Source organism: Salvelinus sp. IW2-2015, linkage group LG27, assembly GCF_002910315.2.
Source record: "Salvelinus sp. IW2-2015 linkage group LG27, ASM291031v2, whole genome shotgun sequence".
Taxonomy (NCBI): Eukaryota; Metazoa; Chordata; class Actinopteri; order Salmoniformes; family Salmonidae; genus Salvelinus; species Salvelinus sp. IW2-2015.
The window spans coordinates 14,688,026-14,710,854 of record NC_036867.1 but is presented as its reverse complement, the minus strand read 5'-3'; the positions used below and the strand labels follow the sequence as shown (position 1 = coordinate 14,710,854).

The following is a 22,829-nucleotide window of genomic DNA, read 5'->3' as shown; positions in this document are numbered from 1 at the left end:
AGAACGGATATTAGCAGGCTCATTAGACATGGTGGTGCACACAGCTGTGTCCAACCAGGAACTGTTTTTTTTTTTTTGGATACAGAGTCTGAATCTTTTCCTCACTGACCAATGATCGTGTTATAGGCTGTGTTACCATGATAGTCTATCTATATCACGATATTGTGTATAGATGGCAGATGGCTTTTCCGCTACATTTGTGATCCTGTTACTTGAGAGGCAACAGGGTACAAACAGTCGGACACATAGGTTGTACTGATTTAGGTTTGACACTGTCTGCGTGCCCTAGGTTTGTAATATACAGTGTGTCCCATTTAAGAGCCACTTGTCCTTTTTTGAGAATCAGTTGTGCTGAGGGGTTGACCGTGGCCTCTGGGCTCGTCGCTAGGGGGTGGGAATGGCTAACTGAAGATAACCTCCCTAGTCCCTGTTCTCAAACAGCCAGGCACACAGCATGCCGTTATCTACCAATGGAATGCAACAGCTGTGGCGGGGGGGCCGGCGGGGTGGGCCGGCTCAAACCCCCCTGCCGGGGCCCCCACTCCCCCTCTTCGCCGGGCTCCTGCTCCTGAAAGGCAGCTCAACTAAAAAGTGTTCTGCGAGACAGTGAGAGCCTCGGCAGGGCTGCACGGCAAAAACACAGAGGTTGAGAGGGTTAAGAGAGAGCGAAGGAGAGAGAGAGAGGGAGAGAGCTGGAAAAGAGCACAAAGAGGAGGAAAGTGGAGCAAGGGAGGGGATTTGAACGCCCGGGTGAAGGAGAAGAGAGGCAGAGGGAGAGGGAAAGACAAAAGAAAGAGAGGGAGACGTAGTAGGAGCAGGGGGAAGCGAGGGGACGGAGCAAATGGCCACGGAGGAGACGGCAGGGGGAGCGCGCAAAGCCACCAAGAGCAAACTGTTTGAGTTCCTGGTCCATGGAGTGGTGAGTAGCCTAGTAGCGCTGTCTCTCATTGAGAGCGAGAGAACCAGACCCTGGCGTGTGTTATGTGTGACTACTCAAGCATGTTTGTGTGTGAGAGAGCGAGAGAGCGTCGGCACAGAGCAGAGGCGGTCTGTGTGAGAGCGAGAGAGCTGGGAAAGCCGTCCGACGTGAAGGTTATTTCCAGTCCCCCTGAATCCCACACTCTTTTCCTTTTGAAGACGGGAGGGAAGGAGAGAGAGCGAGGGAGCAGAGGGTCACAGGCATTTGTAATACAAAAAGAGAGAGAGAGAGAAGGAGAGAAGAGAGCGAGGGGCTAGTAGCAGCCAACCCCCCGGCTACCAGAGCACACTGAGCATGCTTSGAGTCAAAGGCAGCCAGTGAGTGGGGGAAGCGACCAGCTCATTCAAAACAGTCTCAGAGCAGTCGTAAGATAAGCACGCTGCTATGATCATTTGAACATATATGGTCATGTGGCTTAGGTTTGAATGAATGTTTTTGGAGCTTGCTTCAGTGGGGATAACAAATGCTTGAAATGCAGGAAGTTGAGCTTATTTAATCTTACTTAAAATAAATCGTAGTGAGTGAATTTCACATGGTTGGGRGAAAGGCATAAGGTTAGTCACTGCTGTCATAACATGTGGAGTATTAACTGACCTGGGAATACCATTGTGACTTGTTTTGGTAACAAAATGATGATAAGCAGAATGCTGTGATTGTGGAGTTGTTTATGAATGTGTGTTTTGTTTAGACTGACATAGCTAAAACCCAAAGACATCAGGCTGTCATAGAGATTGTTCCTTATCGAGTCCCAGAAGTGGGCATCTATGTCTTCGCAAATCCTTACCCATCTATTACAAGTTATAAGGCCTATGACTAAATCGAAATGATATCAATTGTATTGGACATTTAAAGCCATGCTCCGGTACTTTGGTGACCAAGAAAGTCTTTTTTAAACCTCCCGGATGTGTCAATGTGTAGTTCATACATGTATAATCGATGAGCGGAATTACTGTCTTACCTCAATTAGCTGCGAAATCCCTAGTTTGAAAGCGACTGTTTTCTTGAACCCATGCCACGCCACTTCAAACTAGGGATTTCATGGATAATTGAGGTAAGACAGTAATTCTGCTCATAGATCATGCGTGTATGAACTACACATTGACACATCCAGCCCAAAGCGGGAGGTTTAAAAAAGACTTGAGGTTATCCAATAGGTTTCCTGGGCCCCAGAGTTTTTCCTGATCTGGTAATAGGCTAATCTAACCAACTCCGGACCCTAATTGTAGCGTATGACATAGTAATAAGGCAGCTAGCTGTATATGGGCTATGATGGAACCAGATACTTTTTTGTAATCAGGTCAAATGGTTTAAAAAACTCCTGGAAAAACTCCTGGCCCTATGGAGGATGAAAACATTAAAACCCTTTACACGACAAAGAGACAACAACTGCGATTGAACAAAAACGAACAGGGCTGAGCTCGCTGTATGCAGGGTTGCATCATGTAGGCCTCTGTATCTGTAATTAAAAAGATACTCATACAGTATGTCATCACTATTGTGTTGATGATTGGTTCATTCCAGTCAGTCATTTTGGATTAAAAAGGCCTAGGTAGCCTAGCCACCCGAAGTGTGAATATCGACCACATTTGATCACATTTTCTCAGAACACAAGTAAATAGGGCTATTTTAGGCTACAAATGCATAGCTTAGGCTATAAAAACATGACGTTACTTTTCCCCTGGCCCAGATGGGATCAGAACACATAGGCTTCTCTAGGCTACCTGCAGCTGTGGTTGTTATCAGTAGGCTACAGTTGATCAGACTGAAGCACAGACTAATTGTACACGTTGACATATCATGAGGCGATTTCTTTTTGTTGTTGTTGGTGATGGCGGGCATGAGCTTCCATATAAAACAGCTTGTCATGGTAAATTCACTTATACCCACATTTTCAGTCACAATTTGCATGATATTGAAGCCTAAAATGATTTAAAAAATGAAGCCTGGTTTGTTGTAAGGTAGGCCTACTGTACTTTTTTTATTTGTATGAGAGGGTTAATCGTTCATTTTTGATTGTCTAACGTTACTTGATGAAGACATGCTCTTATAGCAGCTCTGTGCTTTTGTCTTGAAGCTAAAATGAAAAAGTGTAGCCTACAGACCAGGAAATCAACCCTTTAATTGTCTGGGCCTCAGGAGGCTGAGGAGAGAACGGCACATAACAATGTCTGGAACCGAGCGAATGGAATGGAATCAAACACATGTGTTCGATACTATTCCATTTAATCCGTTCCAGCCATTACTATGAGGCCGTCCTCCCCAATTAAGGTGCCACCTGCCGCCTGTGGTCCGCACATAAAATCAGCAAAAAAAGAAACGTATTCTCACTGTCAACTGCGTTTATTTTCAGCAAACTTAACATGTGTAAATATTTGTATGAACATAACAAGATTCAACAACTGAGACATAAACTGAACAAGTTTACTAACAGGAATTGAATAATGTGTCCCTGAACAAAGGGGGGGTCAAAATCAAAAGTAACAGTCAGTATCTGGTGTGGCCACCACCTGCATTAAGTACTGCAGTGCATCGCCTCCTCATGGACTGCACCAGATTTGCCAGTTCTTGCTGTGAGATGTTACCCCACTCTTCCACCAAGGCACCTGCAAGTTCCCAGACATTTCTGGGGGGAATGGCCCTAGCCCTCACACTCTGATCCAACAGGTCCCAGACGTGCTCAATGGTATTAAGATCCGGGCTCTTCGCTGGCAATGGCAGAACACTGACATTCCTGTCTTGCAGGAAATCACGCACAGAACGTGTAGTATGGCTAGTGGCATTGTCCTGCTGGAGGGTCATGTCAGGATGAACCTGCAGGAAGGGTACCACATGAGGGAGGAGGATGTCTTCACTGTAACACACAGCGTTGAGATTTCCTGCAATGACAACAAGCTCAGTCCAATGATGCTGTGACACACCGCCCCAGACCATGACGGACCCTCCACCTCCAAATCGATCCCACTCCAGAGTACAGGCCTTGGTGTAACTCTCATTCCTTCGACGATAAACGAGAATCCGACCATCACCCCTGGTGAGACAAAACCGCGACTCGTCAGTGAAGAGCACTTTTTTCCAGTCCTCTCTGGTCCAACGTTTGTGCCCATAGGCGGCGTTGTCTTTGGCATCTCACAGTACGAACGTTGCAATTTATTGCCCTGGCCACATCTACAGTCCTCATGCCTCCTTGCAGAATGCCCAAGGCACGTTCACGCAGATGAGCAGGGACCCTGGGCATCTTTCTTTTGGTGTTTTTCAGAGTCAGTAGAAAGGCCTCTTTAGTGTCCTAAGTTTTCATAACTGTGACCTCTTTCTCCACTCTACTTCTCAGACTCTCCTTCATATATTGTAGTGGGAATAGGGCAAGTGTACAGTACCTTGCCCGGGTTATGTTGAGGCTTTTTAGGGGCTGTATAAGGTTCAGCCCAGCATAGACTTTGGGAAACAATGAGCAGAGGCGATGGATGAGCCAGATGACTATCCTCTCAACAGACCAATTAACCTTGATGAGTCTCTCTCTCGCACTACTCCAGGCCAAATATTTCCCCTGCTTATTTTCCTTCATACCTGCCTCTTCTCTCAATAGATTTGAAGGAGTGGAATCGTCTTGATTATCATATTCACTGCAATGCCGGCGAGTTACGAGACCCCGGCTCACTGTGAAGACTGCCGAGTAGGGAAATATTTTGACGTACGGGCAGGAATCTTTCAAGTTTGTTCGTTTGTGGGGAGCCGTGACGCTTTACTTTCTGTTTCACTCCTACGATGCGTCCCGAATGGGAACCGATTCCCTATAGGCTATAGTCCAATAGGGCTCAGGTCAAAAGTAGTGCACTATAAAGGGAAAAAGGTGCCATTTGAGACTCATCCCGATGAACATTTTACCACAGTTAGGTAAAGACAACACTACCCTCTCTCCGGAGATAGAACATCTGAAAGGCCAGCCACATTCCTTCAGAAACAGACACATACACTGTTGCACGGATGTGGAGCTGTGAAGGTCGTGGTGTTCCAGCCTCCGGCAGGAATGTGTACGTGTGTGCGTGTGTGTGTGTGTGTGTGTTTCAGTCAGCGGGGGGAGAGGTCTCTTGGAGATGGTCTTGGAGGCCTGGTAGGTAGGCGGCCCTGAGAACCGGAGCCTCTCTCTCTCTCCTCCTCCTCCTGTACATGTTTAGATGTGGAGGTCACAGAGGGGCTTTGTCTGTGGGGGGATACAGGCCCTGCAGCGCTCTGCGTGGGAGACATGGATAAGCCCAAGAGTGTGTGTGTGTGTATGTGTGTGTGACTGCTATCGTGAACTTTGCCCTGCCCTCCTAGAAGATTCTATTACTGAGCTTCTCCACCATCGCGGTGTGCTGTGGGTCAGATGAAATGCCTCAGTCGCTTTTCCTCACCCCGAGATTTTACTCCTAGGAATCATCCACAGTGCAGTCCATTGAATCACATTTTTAGCTCTGTGGGTTAACTTCACTATGGCCTCTCCAAATCCTATCACCTCTCCTACAGAGACCATCACAGGTCTCAGATATCCGTCCACATGGCAGATTAGATTGCTGCCTGGCTGGCTGGCAGAGTTGCGGGGGAGTGAATTCAGTGTATCAGATATGGGGTGCTGTTGGCATGGATTTGTTGGGAATTTATTTGGGGGGGGACAATACTAATGAGGAGGACCACTCAATAGGGCACATCCAGTTATCCAATTGGCACGTCCTCCTTTAGACTTCAGAGGAACCCAGTTAGTTGACCCATTATTTGCCCACTATAACAGCATTACCACTCCTTCAATCAAGTCTCTCTGGCACACTCCAGCCCAGACAGGAAGTGGACAGTGGGGAAGGAGAAGCGCCAGGGTCCTCTTGTCAAGGTAACCGGAGAGAGACCAGCCAGCAGCACCCAGAACCCCACAGAGCTGTTAAAAGTTATGGAGAAAACTCACCAGACCGATTGTCGGTCTGTACAGTAGGGGGGGCATTCGTTCGCCGTTTATTCGCTTGCGGTGTGTTATAGAGACCGGATGTCATTTTTTCCCGTTTTCTACATGTACAATCGGTTCGCGCTCAGTTTGCAAATTGCGGCCCGGTACTGTGTTCTGAGGTGCTAAGTACTCTCGGCCGGCAGCAGCTCAACAATCCTACCGGTCTGTCCATGCCTTAAGAGCTACTCTCTCTGTCTCTCTCTGCCCAGGCCCCAGAGAAACCACACATCTGCTTCTCCCTCCCTACCTGGCTCCAGCCCCCAGGCTGCAAAGTGACAGCAGCACCTGTGTGACTGGGACTGGGAGAGGACATGGACTCCATTGCACCACAGCCTCTCACTGACTGGCTGGCCTCCGTTATTTTAGTACTTATTAGGATCCCCAATTAGCTGCTGCCGAGGCAGCGGCTACTCTTCCTGCGGTCCAAACAGGAAACAACATAACAAATAAAATACATAAATATACATACATAGCACTACATTTACATTACAAATGAGCAATTCAGCAGATGCTCCCATCCAGGGCCACCCACTGCTAGTGCATTAATCTTAAGATAGCCAGGCGCGAAAACCACATACAGTATCACAGTCGTATCCCAACCACGTATCACAAACATAATACAATACCAAATGCATAAACATTTATGTGTGTCTCTTCACAGTCTCCGTCGTGCCGTAAGGTGTTCTTTTATCAGTTTTTTTTAATCTGGTTTTATTGCTAGCTCGAATTACGTGGGGTGGCAGAGAGTTCCATTTAGTCATGGCTCTGTTTAATACTGTTTCCCAGCCTCTGTTCTGGAATTGGGGATTGTGAAGAGACCTCTGGTTGCATGTCTTGTGTGATACCCGTGAGCGTCCAAACAGATAGTACGGTACCTTCAACGCCTCATTCAAAGACCAATATTGATGCAGTCAATCTCTTCTCAACTTTGAGCCAGGAGAGATAGACATGCATGTCATTGACATTCTCCCTCCGTGTACATTTTAAAGGGCACTAGGTCATATGAAATTTAAAGCCACAGTCACACACTATTGTCACACACTATGGTATGGCTGTGGCTATTGGTGTTCTTTGAGCGTAGAATATATTTAAAAAATTGTACAGACCCTGTTTGCCCATTTGCCATTTGTTCCTCAAGTTACGCTGGTCATAAAATGGCCGTTTTTGCGATTGTTTTCCCATGTGGGCCTGCTGTTATTATGGTTGCAAATGGCACCATAATCCATAATATAGTGCACTACTTTTAACCAAAGCACTATGGGCCCTGGTTAAAAGTAGTGCACTATAAAGGGAATATGGTGCAATTTGGGATGCGTTCTGTTAATGTTTAAAGAGCATGTTTGGTCATCTAGTGAACTCTCTGACAGGGACATCTGCAGCCCCAGGGTGGAAATAGGGGTGACCCACTATGCAGAAACTGGTTAAATCAACATTGTTTCACCGTAATTTGTCAACATATTGTGACGTGGAGTCTACGTGGAAAATACTTTTAGATTTGAAAAAAGTCATCAAGGCAAACTGTTGTCTTGAGGAAGAACGTTATATAGACTATAAGAAAAAACTATGGGCTGGGCAGCACCTCCTACTGGAGAATGTATCTATCTACAGCTACCATTTTGTCTCCCGTCCAGATTTCTAACCAAGTCCTGCTTAGCTATGGTATTTGTCACTGATTATTAGTGCTATTGTGAGAATGATTGTGGCGAGATCTCCACTTAAAAATGAAATACATTCACTGTTGCTTTCCAAGTCCTTCCAAAGGGTGTGTTTAACAGAGCAAATGAAATGTGACCATACTCTATAAGTCATATATCGTCAATGATACTATTTAGGCCTATATAGCATTTGCAAAGTCAACAACAGTTATTGTTTCAATTCAACCTAAAATTTTAACTAAAAATAGATAATACTATAGGCCTAGGGTTTCAAGCTCTGGTTGATTTCAAATGTAATGATATTTAGTGATACTGAACTCAGTCAAATCAAACTTTATTTGAAGTGCATTTTAAAGTTTGTTTTGATTTAGTCCTATTCTTTAACTTCAATTTTTGGTTGGGATGGAGACGTGAATCCAACATATCAATTATTCATTTTTAGACAAACTTGAATTAATGCCAGTGGCACAGATGGATCTATCTAAGTAGAATATAAATCTCCTTCAAATGTTAATATTTGGTTGCGTTGACAAACGAAAAACCATTCAATAATCACTTTTGAAATACAATAAATAGCCTCGTCGACAAGTTTAAAAAAAAAACATGATTCATGTCTCCAACTCAGCCAAACATACGTGTAGGTTATCATATAAGCGTGCATGTTCAAGATAGCGTGCATAGGTCGTCGCAGGTCTGTGGAGATCTTCACAATTGCTGTAATGATCTGTGCCGATTCCTAAACGGCATTGATCACTTGCATCATGTACTTTGAATGTAATCCAAACTGCATCCGGGTCATTCGGTTCTGCTGTTAGATGACGCACAGTGATAACACATTCATCTGTTGTGTAAACAAACAAAATATCGGACGTGGTCTTTCCATTGGAATTTGGTTGTGCTTTTAGATGGTTTGAAAGCATCGTGAAAACACATTGGGAATTCAACAAACTTCTGGCTGTCTTTTTGAGTGGGTGAATATAGGCTGTAACCTCATGGATCAACGTCTCAACCAAATATTACCCARTTATCCACGTTGCAATGACATGGTGTGCCCAGTGGGAACCCGAGGTCACAGTAGTGACGCAAACGTCTCTGTCTGCTCCCAACATCTCCCACAACTCTATTTCACACAGCCATTCAGCCAAATACGTGGAGTAGTAAACTGATATTGTTATGAGTGCTGTTGATGATTCATAGTGTTTGGGGTGCGCTTGTTCAGATGTCAGTACGTGTCTTTGTTTGATTTTGATAGTCGATATGTATACAGTGTATTAGCTTTTCTCCCATTACCCACCAACTGGGATTATCTTGCTTTCACGACAGTTTAGTCGATTGAAAAGCTGCGCTCTTTCGCCTACAGGGGAATGAGAAATGTCAAAAGCACTAGTTTAATAAAGCATGGGTGATAATAATCCCAGAGATTTTGTTTGGCAGTACACCGCTAGTCGTGTGTGGCCTGTTACTGTGTTCTGGCTGTTATTGTTCCCAGGAGAACTAGGAAGGTGGTGGTCACATTGTCACTCAGTGTCCTACTCTGCGAGGTGCCATATTTCACAGCCRCCAGGGCACCATACTGCAGAGCCGCTTGAAGAGTTTCATTCCAAAACGCTATATATCCATTTTCAGAAACGTTGGGTAAATTAAGCTTTTGCTTTTAAAAGAACTTTAAAAAAGATTGGAGTGTTTTTTTTCTCACCATCTAATCATGGCATGGGGTTGTTCAATGACTGACATGTATTTGTTTGAAATCTATCACTTGATGTTTTCGTTTTAAAGAGACAAATAATGTTTTGATGCAAAACGCTGTATATCCGCCTCACTCTCAGAGAAGAAGTACTGCTAGGGTTTACACAAATAACTACATTTGAACTGTACAAATGGTACATTTGTGACATCAATATTTGTCAAAAGTGTTTCAAAAATGAATCAATACAGTAATATGAGACCTGTCACATGTATGTCAAATATTTACATTTTACTATTAAGTCATTTAGCAGGTGCTTTTAACCAAAGCTATTTACAGTTAGTGCATTCATCTTAAGATAGCTAGGTGAGACAACAACATATCACAGTAAAATATACAGGATACAAACATTATATAGCGTTTTGCAACAAACCCTATATTAATACACATTTAGAAATATACAAATAAAAAAATCGGTGAATAGTAAAATTTTACACACACATGAAGGTACCCATACGCAATCATTTCTGATGAAAAAACACAAATATGAAAAATTGGTGGAAATAGCTTTTTGGAACAAATCTTCACTATCTGACTGATAATAGGACTAGGGCTACGGTTCCAAATAGCATCCTATTCCCAATATAATGGACTACTTTTAACCAGGGCTCTTAAGGCTCTGGTTAAAAGTAATGCACTATGTAGGGAATATGGCACCATATGGGATGCAGCCTCGGAGGCTTTTAAATTCTCCTACCAAGACCACTTCGATACGAAGGTGTAAAGGTGATTGTTTGCCAGATCACAAGGGCTCCTCTCATCTATTTGTTATGAATAAGAAGTGGCTATTGAAGGAGTCAGGACAGGAGGTGTATGTCCCCAATGGTGGAACAAACTCCCTCACGACGCCAGGTCAGCGGAGTCAATCACCACCTTCCGGAGACACCTGAAACCCCACCTCTTTAAGGAATACCTAGGATAGGATAAAGTAATCCTCCTAACCCCCCCCCCTCCCCCTTAAAAGAGTTAGATGCACTATTGTAAAGTGGTTGTTCCACTGGATATCATAAGGTGAATGCACCAATTTGTAAGTCGCTCTGGATAAGAGCGTCTGCTAAATGACTTAAATGTAAATGTAATGTAAATGTATGTAAGAATAGGTTACAGGGTTGGGTAGGTTACTTTCTAAATGTAATCCATTACAGTTACTAGTTACCTGTCCAAAATTGTAATCAGTAACGTAACTTTTTTTCAACTCGGTAACGTAATCTGATTACATTCAGTTACTTTTAGATTACTTTCCCCTTAAAAGGCATTAGAATAATACAAAAATGTATGTTACCAATTAACCACAAAAATCTATGTTAAAGTTTACATAGCTGGCCAGATATGGATGTTAAATTTTACTTTATGGGTTGGTTATGGAGGCTTCTTCTAACCCATAGCTTTCTACTACATACAATAATACGATTAAATTATATCGTTACATTAAAAACCAAAGTCTATCAGGATTCCAGTCATTCCAATAAATGTTATACCCCTTGATCTTCAAGAATAGGACTTGGAAATATGGAAGTATAGATTAGCCAAATTGTTTAACCTGAGCATGACCCCAAAACTAAGGACTTATTAGCCAGCCCTACTCTGTTGTTTATGATTTKGTTGTCATGGAGGACTGTTTGTGCTCATTGATTTCGAGTTGAAAAATAAATGCTGCTCTCATTGAATGGCATGCTCATTGAATGGCATGCACTGCTGAAAAGTGCTTTTACATGTGAAAAATGTATGCCATATGCTGCATTTGCTATAGGACTATTGTTTACCTTTTTGTTGGTGACACTTTGATATCTTGATTATATGCAGCTGTTTAAAGGGGAAATCCCTCTGTTTTGGTAAAAAACTGAGGGATGGGCCTGGAGAAATGTAACCACTCTCAGATTAATAGACAGAGCTATGGATGCAAGGACTGACCATCCATGATATCAAAATTATTGTTTTAACCCCATGTTATGAGGCTGTACAGTGTTTGTTTACATTTTCAATGTTTACAAACATTGGAGGAAAACAAGCTTATATTTTGGATTCTCATGGAGTGTGACAGTTGAACTAAGCTCATGAGGCATTTATAAATCATTTTCTTCAAGATGTGAATATATATACATATATATATATATATATATATATATATATATATATATATATATCATTCCAAAAATGCATGTAGCAACTACAGATAGACTTAAAGGGGCAATCAAAAGTGTGCGAGTTTGAGCATGTGTCCATTAGGCCTATGGATAAAAAAAAWAATATCAGCATGAATTAGATTGAGCAATAAAAGCCCCACTTTTATTCCATAGGCTGCGATCCCCACTGTGCAGCGGTTGATAGGCAGCTTAAACTTCTTGAATTCAACCATTATTAATGTTCAAATACAAATTTTGATTTGTGAACAGCCATCCACAACAACCACAATCCGTAAGGCGCAAATAACTAAATGAGAGAGCAKCAGTGTGATTCACATCAGTGCGCTATGTAGATATCAATAATAAGTGATATCCGTATCGCTGTAGACTACACCACTGCTGTCATCCTTATCTCCAAGCATTTATTCAAATTGGATAATCTTTGGCCGACAGCAGTCACACCATTGGAAGATATAGCTTGGACTGTAGCCTACAAAAGCCTATTCCTGCTCTTTTCCCGCGATCCATCAAACCCATGTGGTGTGTCATCATAGTGGTCTCTGACTTGTGGTCAGACTCGCTCAGGTGGAACAAACTTAAACTTGCGTCTTTTTTCAATGCTGATTTGAATGTCATTGAGAAAACAGAGATGGTTCAAAGATTTGTTCTGCAAACCTCCTTTCTGAATTTAAAAGTAATCCTCGAAGTAATCATCTAGTATCTATAATCTGATTACAACATTTTTGCTGGTAACGTAATGGATTACAGTGACCGTTTTTTGTAATCCCTTACATGTAACAGATTACATGTAATCCGTTACTGCCCAACCCTGATAGGTTATTAGCCTCACTCAAAGAATGCAGTGAAATAACCAATGTGACACATTTCCTCCTTGTGGAATGATTATTATAATACAATATTAACCACACAGAAAAGCAAAATCAGTTATTAGAATTGGCATACATTGTCCTCTTAAAATGATGTAGTGTTTCCTTTGTAGTTTTGTTGGCTTTACCACAGTCTCAAATGGCATGTCAACAATTTTAGGGAAATACCGTATTAGGAAATGTAGTGATTGATTTTCTAATCTCATGGAGCGTTGATGTCGTAACAAAACCGAGAGAGAACCACGTTTCTTTGTATTTTCTCCCATGCTTGTTGCACAGAACTCTCCTCTCTTCGGGTAGCTATTTGGGTTCTCTCCTCTCATTGGGTAGCTCTTTGGGATCTCTTTTCTTATTGGGCAGCTCTTTGGGTTACACCCCCCGTTTTGATTCCATCTCTAGTCAGATAGTTAGCTGAGGCATCGAGCAGAGCCTTTTTCCTGGGACAACAGCTGTTGCCATGGGACAGATAGACAGCCTGACCAACAGACAGACGGCCACAGGTGTTGGTCCACCCAGCTGTTCCCAGGACTCACAAGGTTGCCAGGCAGGCCTCTCTCTGCTAATGGGGGCCCGGGCATCAGACACAACAGCACACACACTGCTAGATTGTTAGCCGTTTGGACAATTGGCTTCAGTCTAATGTCCCAGCAGGTGTGTGTGTGTGTGTGTGTGTGTGTGTGTGTGTGTTGTGTGTGTGTGTGTGTGTGTGTTGTGTGTTGTGTGTGTGTGTGTGTGTGTGTGTGTGTGTGTGTGTGTGTGTGTGTGTGTGTGTGTGTGTGTGTGTGTGTGTGTGTGTGTGTGTGTGTGTGTGTGTGTGTGTTAGGAAACACTGTTGGACCTTTCTTCAGGATATGTTTTGAGTGTTCTTTCTATCACCAAGAATTAGAGATGAGAGAGTGAAAAAGGAATCAACACACATTAATACAATGAGACTTGATTTCAATTCAATGTCTCATTCAATGTCTTATTAACGGAATCACTGGAGTAAATTGCGCCTGGGCTAGGAAATGAACCAGGGGTTTCCACTCCTGGTCCTGGAACCCTAACCCTGGAAGGCATCAGTATGTGCAGGCTTTTGTTCCAGCCCTTCATTAAAACACCTGATACAGTCCAATCATATGAATGTACACTACTTACTGAACCGTGATGTCTGTGTATTTGATCTGTGCAGTAACTAACCCTTGTGTCTCCCCATCGCCTCTCCGTAGCGTCCTGGAATGCCGTCTGGAGCGAGGATGCCTCACCAGGGTGCTCCCATGGGCCCCCCCGGACCCCCGTTCGGTGGGAGCCCCGCGGTGCGGCCCGGCCTGCCCGCCCCGGTCATGGAGCCCAGCCGCAAGAGACCTGCCCCCTCCCAGCAGGTCCAGCAGCAGCAGAACGTCCAGAACCGGGCCAGAAAGTGAGTCACACGGCCAGGATCCATCCAAGATCCAACCCCCGTCCCCTGCCAACCACTGCATGGCTCTGTGTCTGTGGTTTGTCCTCTAGCCATGTTTTTTCCCCATGCCTCTGGTCATGTTTCTGTGTGTAATATCTGCAATTCAACACCTGCATCTATCAGACTGAGTGTTTGTCACTCCCGTCGTGCTGTGAGTATCTCTGTGTGGGCTCCCCCTTCTGCTTGCTCTGGTACTGCAACCACTACTGTATCTGACACTGCTCACCCCTTCATCTACATTGAGCGGTTGAGTTTAGCCAAATGTACGACCGCTGTCTTCAGTCTGTTTTGTGGTCTGTTAGCTGTTAGCTGTCATGGTATATTTTTGTCTACCATCTACACTCCTGAGAATGAGAGCTGACCTGGGCTCTGGGATGTAAATGCGTCGTGTCCCCCTTAACAAATCAGTCTATCCCATGAACAACCACAGAATGTGTTGTGCTTCACATCTAGACCAACATTTATGACTCGTGAGTAATTTGTGCGGGAAGTGATTTAGCCAGTTATGGTTGCTAGAGAGTCGATCAATATGCACTCTTCTCTCTGCAGTGCAATTGATCCACTCACAATTAAGCAGCCTTGTCAAACAAGGGCCAGGGAAATGTTGTCCTGTGTCCCCCCCCCCCGCCCCCCCCACACCTACATGGCTCCCTCCCTGTGGCGGGCCTTGCCTGATCGATGGCCCAGGGTGACCCAGTGGGTGACACTCTCTGGGAAAGCGAATGCTCGTCCTCTGGCAGTCGACGGCCTCCTCCCCAGTCGACTGCCCAGCAGAGCACAGCCACCTGCGTTTGCAGTGTCATTGAGACCATATGGCTATTGCCTGGACCCACGTGAGCTTGCCGTGTGGAGCCAGAACTTTCCTACTCACACAAACCTGCCAGTGCTTCGAAAAATAGGCCATATTCAAATGTAAATGTACATAGATGCTAGAAATAGTTTTGTGTAATTGCAGGGGAGTCAAATATCAGTTTTAATGTGATACTTTTTTGCAGTATGTACATTAGACAATAGGCTGGGTGTTTTGGCTGAGAGTTATAGGACAGTCCATACTGAGTCGTAAACAAGTTTCAGGTGCAGCTACAGCACCACAGATGTTCAACTCTACAGAGAAAGCCCACTGCCTACATAGAAGCATTCAGATATGCCCAGTTTGACCACAAGCTACTTTCATCAATACTACCTGGATCTAGAACCATAGAYGGGACGTTTTCTCTGCTTATCTTGTCACTTTTCCTCTGTGTGCTACTCTGTGTCTTTGTCCCAGTGTGTTTATTAGCAGTGTGTCTGCCTGTTATTAGTGTGTCTTTTAAACACTGAAGTGAGTGAAGCATGATTCCCCATGGTCCAATGAGAACCCTCCTTGCTGGACAAGCGTCCAATGAGACGCCAAGATCCATTGATTAACCCAGGATCCACTATGTCCTCCTCTCTCACTTTGTGTGTGCATGCACACAGATGCACCCCCACACTGCTGCCTGTACATACTACCGAAACACTTGCACCTATACTAACGCACCCATTCACATACATGCACACACGACCACCGAGTGTGTCCTTCAGAACAGACATCCTGCTTGCTGCAACCAGTGTGTTGCCATACCAACCAACCTCTCTAATCGGACCACCTTCAAATCCCATCAACCCTTAGGAAGCCAGTGGGATTCCCTGGAGCCAATGAGATGCCAGCGAGGCAGATGGACATGAGAGATGCCCAATCAGATCCAACGCTCGGATCAAAGTAGGAGTATATTCTGCTGCATGTCCGTTTTTTTTCACACGTTTTTTCTCGCCCCCCTGCCCTCTCCCCTGACCCCCGACCCTAGCACTTCCTAGTGTAGGCACAGTCACCCCACCCCCACATGTAACCCCAAACAAACCCCTGTGTTTGTCTACCCCATGAGGAAAGCTTAACCAGGTGTGCATAACGGTATATCAGAATGTGCTGATGCATGCTGTAGATTGAAGCATGGCATGATGGGAACAAATTATACTGTCTCTAGGAATGTCAGCTGAACACCAAATGATGTCGTAACCTCTCCTATCAACTGCACCTTTTTCTGTTTTGCCAAGACGTGCTCGCTAGACTGATTCCCAGTTTAAGACCCTCAGATCCCTTTGAAATGTAACCCAGACCCCGATATTGCTCTAATGTGTTTGACTATTTGACTAATTATTTTGCCCTACGCCGTTAAAAGATTTCTGAGTGAGAATCAGGTCCCTGCTGGTATACCAATGTCTAATACAGTTTGACAGCACTGCCATATCCTCACACTATATCTATCCCAAACCGTTAGATTATACATGTCTGTCTCTGTCCTATGGTGTACTAAACACTTCCAAAATGTCTTCCCTAGGACCCGAACCAGATATGCTGAGAAGCTTGAGAGAGTACAAACCCATGACACTGTATACTATTTCAAACTTGTTCTCTCAAATCAGTGTCCGGGCCCAATATTAACAATGCACGACTGTTTCGGGGATAAACGATTTGTAAAAAAAAAAAAAAAAAAAAAAAATGAAATAACAAAAGCATTTAAACCAAAGTTCACTGAGGAGGCACAGATTGCAGCTGCAGACGCTACCAAGACAGCCAAGTAGAATCTGAAGGCATCTAAACCAAACCAGCACACCTCATTTGCCTTAGCGGGGACCCATGATAAGTAACCCATCAGGTGTCGTAACAATGTTGTCCAAGACAGGAAATGGAAATATCTCTCCATACATTTTCAATACTTTTTCATACCCAAAGAATTTGACAGGTCTGTGAGCTGCTGAAAGGTAATAGGCAACTGTTTTTTTTTTTTTTCACCGGAAAGATGAAAGCCGGGTTCGGAAGCATTGTCATTGGTGGTCACATAGCAAATTGGGCTCCGGAGTGGGCCACAGTTGGCATAGGAGCCAAAACTCACTAACGAACATACACACCATCTATCAATGAAGAGAAGTCTAGACTCATTGAAGTCATGAGAGGTTAGTGCATGAGGTGTTTGATGTGCCACTTTGAATGCCACTGGTGCCTGCTCCCCAGGTGTGCATACCGTACGTCTGCCTCCGCTGGATCCCCCCCGAAAACACATACACACATCCGCATTGCGTACACACACACACACATGCGCACACACACACACAGCTGGGACACTGGGGTGCTGGATGTGGCCCAGGATTTTAGCAGATGGCCTGGGCGCTACACTATCAGTCACCATAGTAACATGCTCTCGTTTTCTTTCTTCTCTCCGTCTTTCTCTCCCTCTGTAGCGCCAAGAGAAGGAAAATGGCAGACAAGATTCTTCCACAGAGGGTGAGATTGCATATATTTTGCTCCCCCCCCCGTTACCCGAGTGTTTGTGTGTGCGGTTATCGATTCTCTGTTGAATAGGAAAAAAGCGTGTGTGTTTTGATCTCAGGGCTTGAAGGGGCAGATGATTATGTGTTGTTAGAAATGTAGCGAAAGGAGATGCCCGGGTGATCAGAGGCTCGGCGCAGGCTCGGCGGTGGGCGCCGCTTTTCAATTGTTCATCATATTTTCCCGAATGGAACAATCAATAGACTGGTAGGAAACAGAGCGACTGTGACACAACGTACGAGGAAATAGAGCGGGCACATCTCTCCACAGGTGAGGGCGCGTCCAGTGTGTGGTCCCAGTCAGGGCAAAAGAAACCCACGGCGAGCCGCTGTCCTCTCCCCGCCTGAGCCACAGCCTCCGCTCTCCCCTCCCTGCACCCCCTGCCCTCTCTCAGCCCGGCCCAGCCTGGGGTTGCATTGGTTGGCCATTGATTTTGCAAAGGCTGCTGCTGGTGACCGTGGACTGGAGCCCCATAGTGCTCATAAAGGCGTCTCTGTAGTCTGTGGGTCTTATCGTAACACAAGCCAGACACAGGGAATGGCGATAGCTGCATGACTCAGGCGCCACAACGATGACTCAGGGACAGGGAATGTCCGCCACTACGTTCTGTCTGCGCTACACCTCAACCTGGCGACAGACAGACATGCAGATAGAGAAGGAATGAGATGGTCGAGGGAACAGTGAAGGGAGAGACAGGTAGAGAGATGGAGAGAGAGAGCGAGGGAGGGGTAATACAGTGGGAGAGTCTGGGAGTCTGTGCCCAGTCTGGTAAGCAGCCTTGGCAGTGTGCCGACTCGCTCAGGGAGGGTAGGGGCGGGTTGGGTAGGGGCGGGTTGGGTAGGGGCGGGTTGGGTTGGGTTGGCTCTGCTGCACCCTCTGCATTTCAAATGCGGACTTAGCAGCACTAAATGCTGGATTGGTGCACCAATTAGTGAGTGGTGCTGGGCAGTCACGGGTCCTGTAGGCACTACTGCCGGCTCTGTCACCTTCATTAGGTGTCACTCCTTCTGTTAGAGAAGGACAAAAATATTTTGGGGGGGAAATGTTGGCTTGTGAGAATACAGCTGCAGTGCAGACACCAGACATGCTTTGATGGCAGGATGTCTTAACGTGCCTTAATGAAACCAAAGCACAAACATATAACTCAATGCCACAACTTATTGAGCATTTTTTCTGTGCAATTTTACTGGATAATAGCTCAAGTTTTTTTTTTTWATTTAAAGAAATAAAGAGGTATAGCATTGGACATGATACAGTATACTGTGTGGCCTGTCAGAGACACTAACTGAAACAATTGGCTCTTGTTAACCCCCCCCCGATTAGATCCGTGAGCTGGTCCCGGAGTCCCAGGCTTACATGGACCTGTTGGCCTTTGAACGTAAACTGGACCAGACCATTATGCGTAAACGGGTGGACATCCAGGAAGCCCTGAAGAGACCCATGAAGGTAACAAATCATAGGCCTAAAGTATCTCACTACAATACTATAGTACACTGAGTGTACAAAACATTAAGGACACCTGCTCTTTCCATGACATAGACTGACCAGGTGAATCCAGGTGAAAGCTATGATCCCTTCCATTGATGTCACTTGTTAAATCTATTTCAATCGGTGTAGATAAAGGGGAGGAGACCGGTTAAAGAATTGAGACATGGATCAAGTATTTGTGCCATTCAGAGGGTGAATGGGCAAGACAAAAGATTGAAGTGCCTTTGAACGGGGTATGGTAGTAAATGCCAGCTGCACCGGTTTGTGGCAAGAACTGCAACGCTGCTGGGTTTTTCACGCTCAACTGTTTCCCGTGTGTATCAAGAATGGTCCACCACCCAAAGGACATCCAGCCAACTTGACACAACTGTTGAAAGCATTGAAGTCAACTTGTGCCAGCATACCTATCGAACGCTTTCAACACCTTGTAGAATCAATGCCCCGACGAATTTAGGCTGTTCTGAGGGGAAAGGGGGGTTGGGGCTGCAACTCAATATTAGGAAGATATTCTTAATGTGTAGTACACTCAGTGAATACTATACTTTACTATCAGTGTTGAGGAGTAGTGAACTACATGTAGTTCAACAAGTAATTCAATTCCATTTTCCAGTAGCTTGATGGTAGTTGAACTAAATAAAAAATCTTGGTAGTGTTTTCAGTAGTTAATTACTTTCTTGCCATGTATAGGTGTAGCTAACTACTGGAACTACACACTACTTTTTGTGCAAAAATAAAATAAGGGTGGAATAGGCAATCATTTATTATCTTTTTTTGCATCAGACCTGCCTAATTCTCACTTCTGGGTTTAATAGGCTACATTTCACATTCTGTTAACACATAACCCAAAAGTGATCTGGTCTTGCGATTTGTAGTCTATGACATTTCAGATTTACATATGATTGTTTTTCATTAAGTAGTTTGGATGTAGTAAACTACTTTTTAAAGTAGTAAACTATATTTGTCTTAAAGTTAGCTTGAGTGTATCATAACTTCTTCCAGTGTGAAGTAATTGGTAGCTTGGTAACCTATTTTCAGAGTAGCTTCCCCAAAAACACGGTATAATATATTATGCTATACTTTACATACATACTATGTACTATACACTACACTATACTGTATAGTTTACTATACTTTACTCTTCAGTTTATGTAAATCATTACGATACTGGTACATACAGTGCAATCGGAAAGTATTCAGAACCCTTGACTTTTCCCACATTTTGTTACGTTAGTCTTATTATAAAATTTATTAAATCGTTTTTTCCCCCTCATCAATCTACACTTAGTACCATAATGACAAAGCAAAAACAGGTTTTTAGAATTTTTAGCAAATCTCTATATATTTTTTTACTGAAATATAACATTTACATAAGTATTCAGACCCTTTACTCAGTACTTTGTTGAAGCACCTTTGGCAGCGATTACAGCCTCGTCTTCTTTGGTATGACGGTACAAGCTTGGCACACCTGTATTTGGGGAGTTTCTCCCATTCTTCTCTGCAAATCCTCTCAAGCTCTGTTAGGTTGGATGGGGAGCGTCGCTGCACAGCTATTTTCAGGTCTCTCTAGAGATGTTAGATCGGGTTCAAGTCTGGCTCTGGCTGGGCTACTCAAGGACATTCAGAGACTCGTCCCGAAGCCACTCCTGCGTTATCTTGGCTGTGTGCTTAGAGTCGTTGTCCTGTTGGAAGAAGAACCTTCCCCCCCAGTCTGAGGTCCTGAACACTCTGGAGCAGGTTTTCATCAAGGATCTCTCTGTACTTTGCTCTGTTCATCTTCCCTCGATCCTAACTAGTCTCCCAGTCCCTACCGCTGAAAAACATCCCCACAGCATAATGCTGCCACCACCATGCTTCACTATAGGGATGATGCCAGGTTTCCTCCAGACATGACGCTTGGCATTCAGGCCAAAGAGTTCAATCTTGGTTTCATCAGACCAGATAATCTGCTTTCTTTTGGTCTGAGTGTCTTTAGGTGCCTTTTAGCAAACTCCAAGCGGGCTGTCATGTGCCTTTTACTGAGGAGTGGCTTCCGTCTGGCCACTCTACCATAAAGGCCTTCTGGAAGGTTCTCTCATCTCCACAGAGGAACTCTAGAGCTCTGTCAGAGTGACCAAAGCCCTTCTCCCCCAATTGCTCAGTTTGGCCGGGCCGCCAGCTCTAGGAGGAGTCTTGGTGGTTCTAAACTTCTTCCATTTAAGAATGATGGAGGCCACTTTGTTCTTGGGGAGCTTCAATGCTGCAGAAATGTTTTGGTGCCCTTCCCCAGATCTGTGCCTTGACATAATCCTGTCTCTGAGCTCTACGGACAATTCCTTCGACTTCATGGCTTGGATTTTGCTCTGACATGCACTGTCAACTGTGGAACCTTATATAGACAGGTGTGTGCCTTTCCAAATCATGTCCAATCAATTAAATTTACCACACGTGGACTCCAAGTTGTAGAAACATCTCAAGGATGATCAATGGAAACAGGATGCACCTGAGCTCAATTTTGAGTCTCATAGCAAAGGGTCTGAATACTTATGTATATAAGCTGTTTCTTTATTATTATTATTTTTTTAATTTGCAAGCATTTCTAAAAACCTGTTTTCGCTTTGCCATTATGGGGTATTGTGTGTAGATCGATGAGGAAAAAAACATAATTTAATACATTTTCGAATAAGGTAACAAAATGTGGAAAAAGGGAAGGAGTCTGAATACATTCCCGAATGCACTGTACTAATACCAAAGTGCCAAGACTGAAGTGTAGAGAAATAACCGCTGGTTCCAACAGTGTCTTTGGGTTTGTGTTGACAGCAAAAGCGTAAACTGAGGCTGTACATCTCCAACACCTTCAACCCTGCCAAGCCTGACGCTGACGACTCAGACGGCAGTATTGCATCATGGGAGCTGCGGGTTGAGGGGAAGCTGCTGGATGATGTGAGTATACTACTTCATGTAGTACAATGCCACTCTATTAATTCATCATTACTGGTTTGTTTGATTCAGCGATATATCCTTTGATTTTGTAGTTCCTATTTTCTCTTATTGTAAAGTCTCCTCTATGGATGTTGGTGGTTATGAACGGTTATTTTTCAACTGTATCCCTACCACTAAGTCAATTTCATTTTCTCCTCAGGACATTTTTTTCTGGGGGTTGGTATTTGAATGTGGCAGCATGGTTGGTTAAAATTACTTTTGACCACAGTGAAATACCTTAATAAAAACAGACCATGCCTTAATCCTTCAACCAAGTATGAAAATTGCTAGCTCTTTGATCCAGGAGCTGCTTTGTGGTGCGTTTGCCCCACAGTAATGTACGGCAGTCTTGTATAGTTCTAACATATGTCCACAACTCCACCGTCGGGCCACGTCAGTCAGCAGCAAGAGTTGTTTGGTTAGTTAGACCTTCGGAGGAATGATCAATGTTTCGCAAAATGTTTACACAGATTATGCCTGGGGCAGGAAAAGAAAGATGACCATAGATTGCTTTTTGCAGAGTTAGCTCGACTTCAAATGGTGGCTCGACTCAAATGCTCTCATCAGTTTCAAGGCGGGGTTGTCATTTCACAGCAATTTTGAGGTTTTAGAGCCCACAAATATTTGGAATCAACTTTTAAGGAAGAAGACCATGAGAATATCCTGTTTTCACATTATTTGTGGTCTCCTTCTACGTCTTTGGCCGCCCCCTAGGGCTTACAGTAGATACAATGATATCACTGCTTTGGTGTCCAAGAAATGTTACTATAGTCAATGACAACAGTATATATCAAGTTCTCTAAGGCAGGTGTTGGACAGGTCTTCGTAGTGGTTTAGTTGGAATCACTCCCGGAAACTGATGTTCAGTAGCCAGGAAACAGACAGGGTCAGACTACATCAAACTGGTTTACAAAGGGGGGAAACCCTATCCACAATATAGACATGTTTGCCCGTGTGTGTGTGTGTGAGAGTTTTTGCTTGTTACACTCTTCAAATCTTCATGTCAGCCCAAATGTTCCATCCATGTTAAACAAACTCACCACTTCTTTGTTTCATAGCCTGGGAAGCTGAAGAGGAAATTCTCCTCGTTCTTCAAGAGCCTGGTGATCGAGCTAGACAAAGACTTGTATGGTCCTGACAACCACCTGGTAGAGGTGAGTTCATGTTCCCTGATGACCACTGACCGTACACAACCCTCTGTCCTCTCTCGTCTACGCTCTCGTCTCCTCTACCCTGTCT

At 44.3% G+C, this 22,829-nt stretch overlaps 2 protein-coding genes across 16 annotated transcripts in view; one reads left to right on the top strand and one right to left on the bottom strand.

Annotated features, from left to right (window-relative positions):
* Positions 1-22,829, bottom strand: part of asap1b (ArfGAP with SH3 domain, ankyrin repeat and PH domain 1b) — a 219,849-nt gene that overhangs the window by 143,847 nt on the left and 53,173 nt on the right. The window lies entirely within an intron of this gene.
* The window catches only part of LOC111953511 (SWI/SNF-related matrix-associated actin-dependent regulator of chromatin subfamily D member 3), a 48,117-nt gene that overhangs the window by 17,505 nt on the left and 7,783 nt on the right, over positions 1-22,829 (top strand). For 2 of the 8 annotated variants that reach the window (XM_023972847.2, XM_023972846.2), the window contains exons 1-7: positions 542-919; positions 13,569-13,759; positions 15,450-15,539; positions 17,057-17,099; positions 18,468-18,590; positions 21,429-21,551; positions 22,649-22,744. In XM_023972847.2, coding sequence (XP_023828615.1) covers positions 842-919; positions 13,569-13,759; positions 15,450-15,539; positions 17,057-17,099; positions 18,468-18,590; positions 21,429-21,551; positions 22,649-22,744 — 744 coding nt within the window. In that variant the 5' untranslated portion in view covers positions 542-841. Of the gene's footprint in view, positions 1-541; positions 920-13,568; positions 13,760-15,449; positions 15,540-17,056; positions 17,100-18,467; positions 18,591-21,428; positions 21,552-22,648; positions 22,745-22,829 lie in introns of those variants that run through there. The other 6 variants (XM_023972851.1, XM_023972849.1, XM_023972853.2 and 3 more) reach the window with 5 other exon arrangements.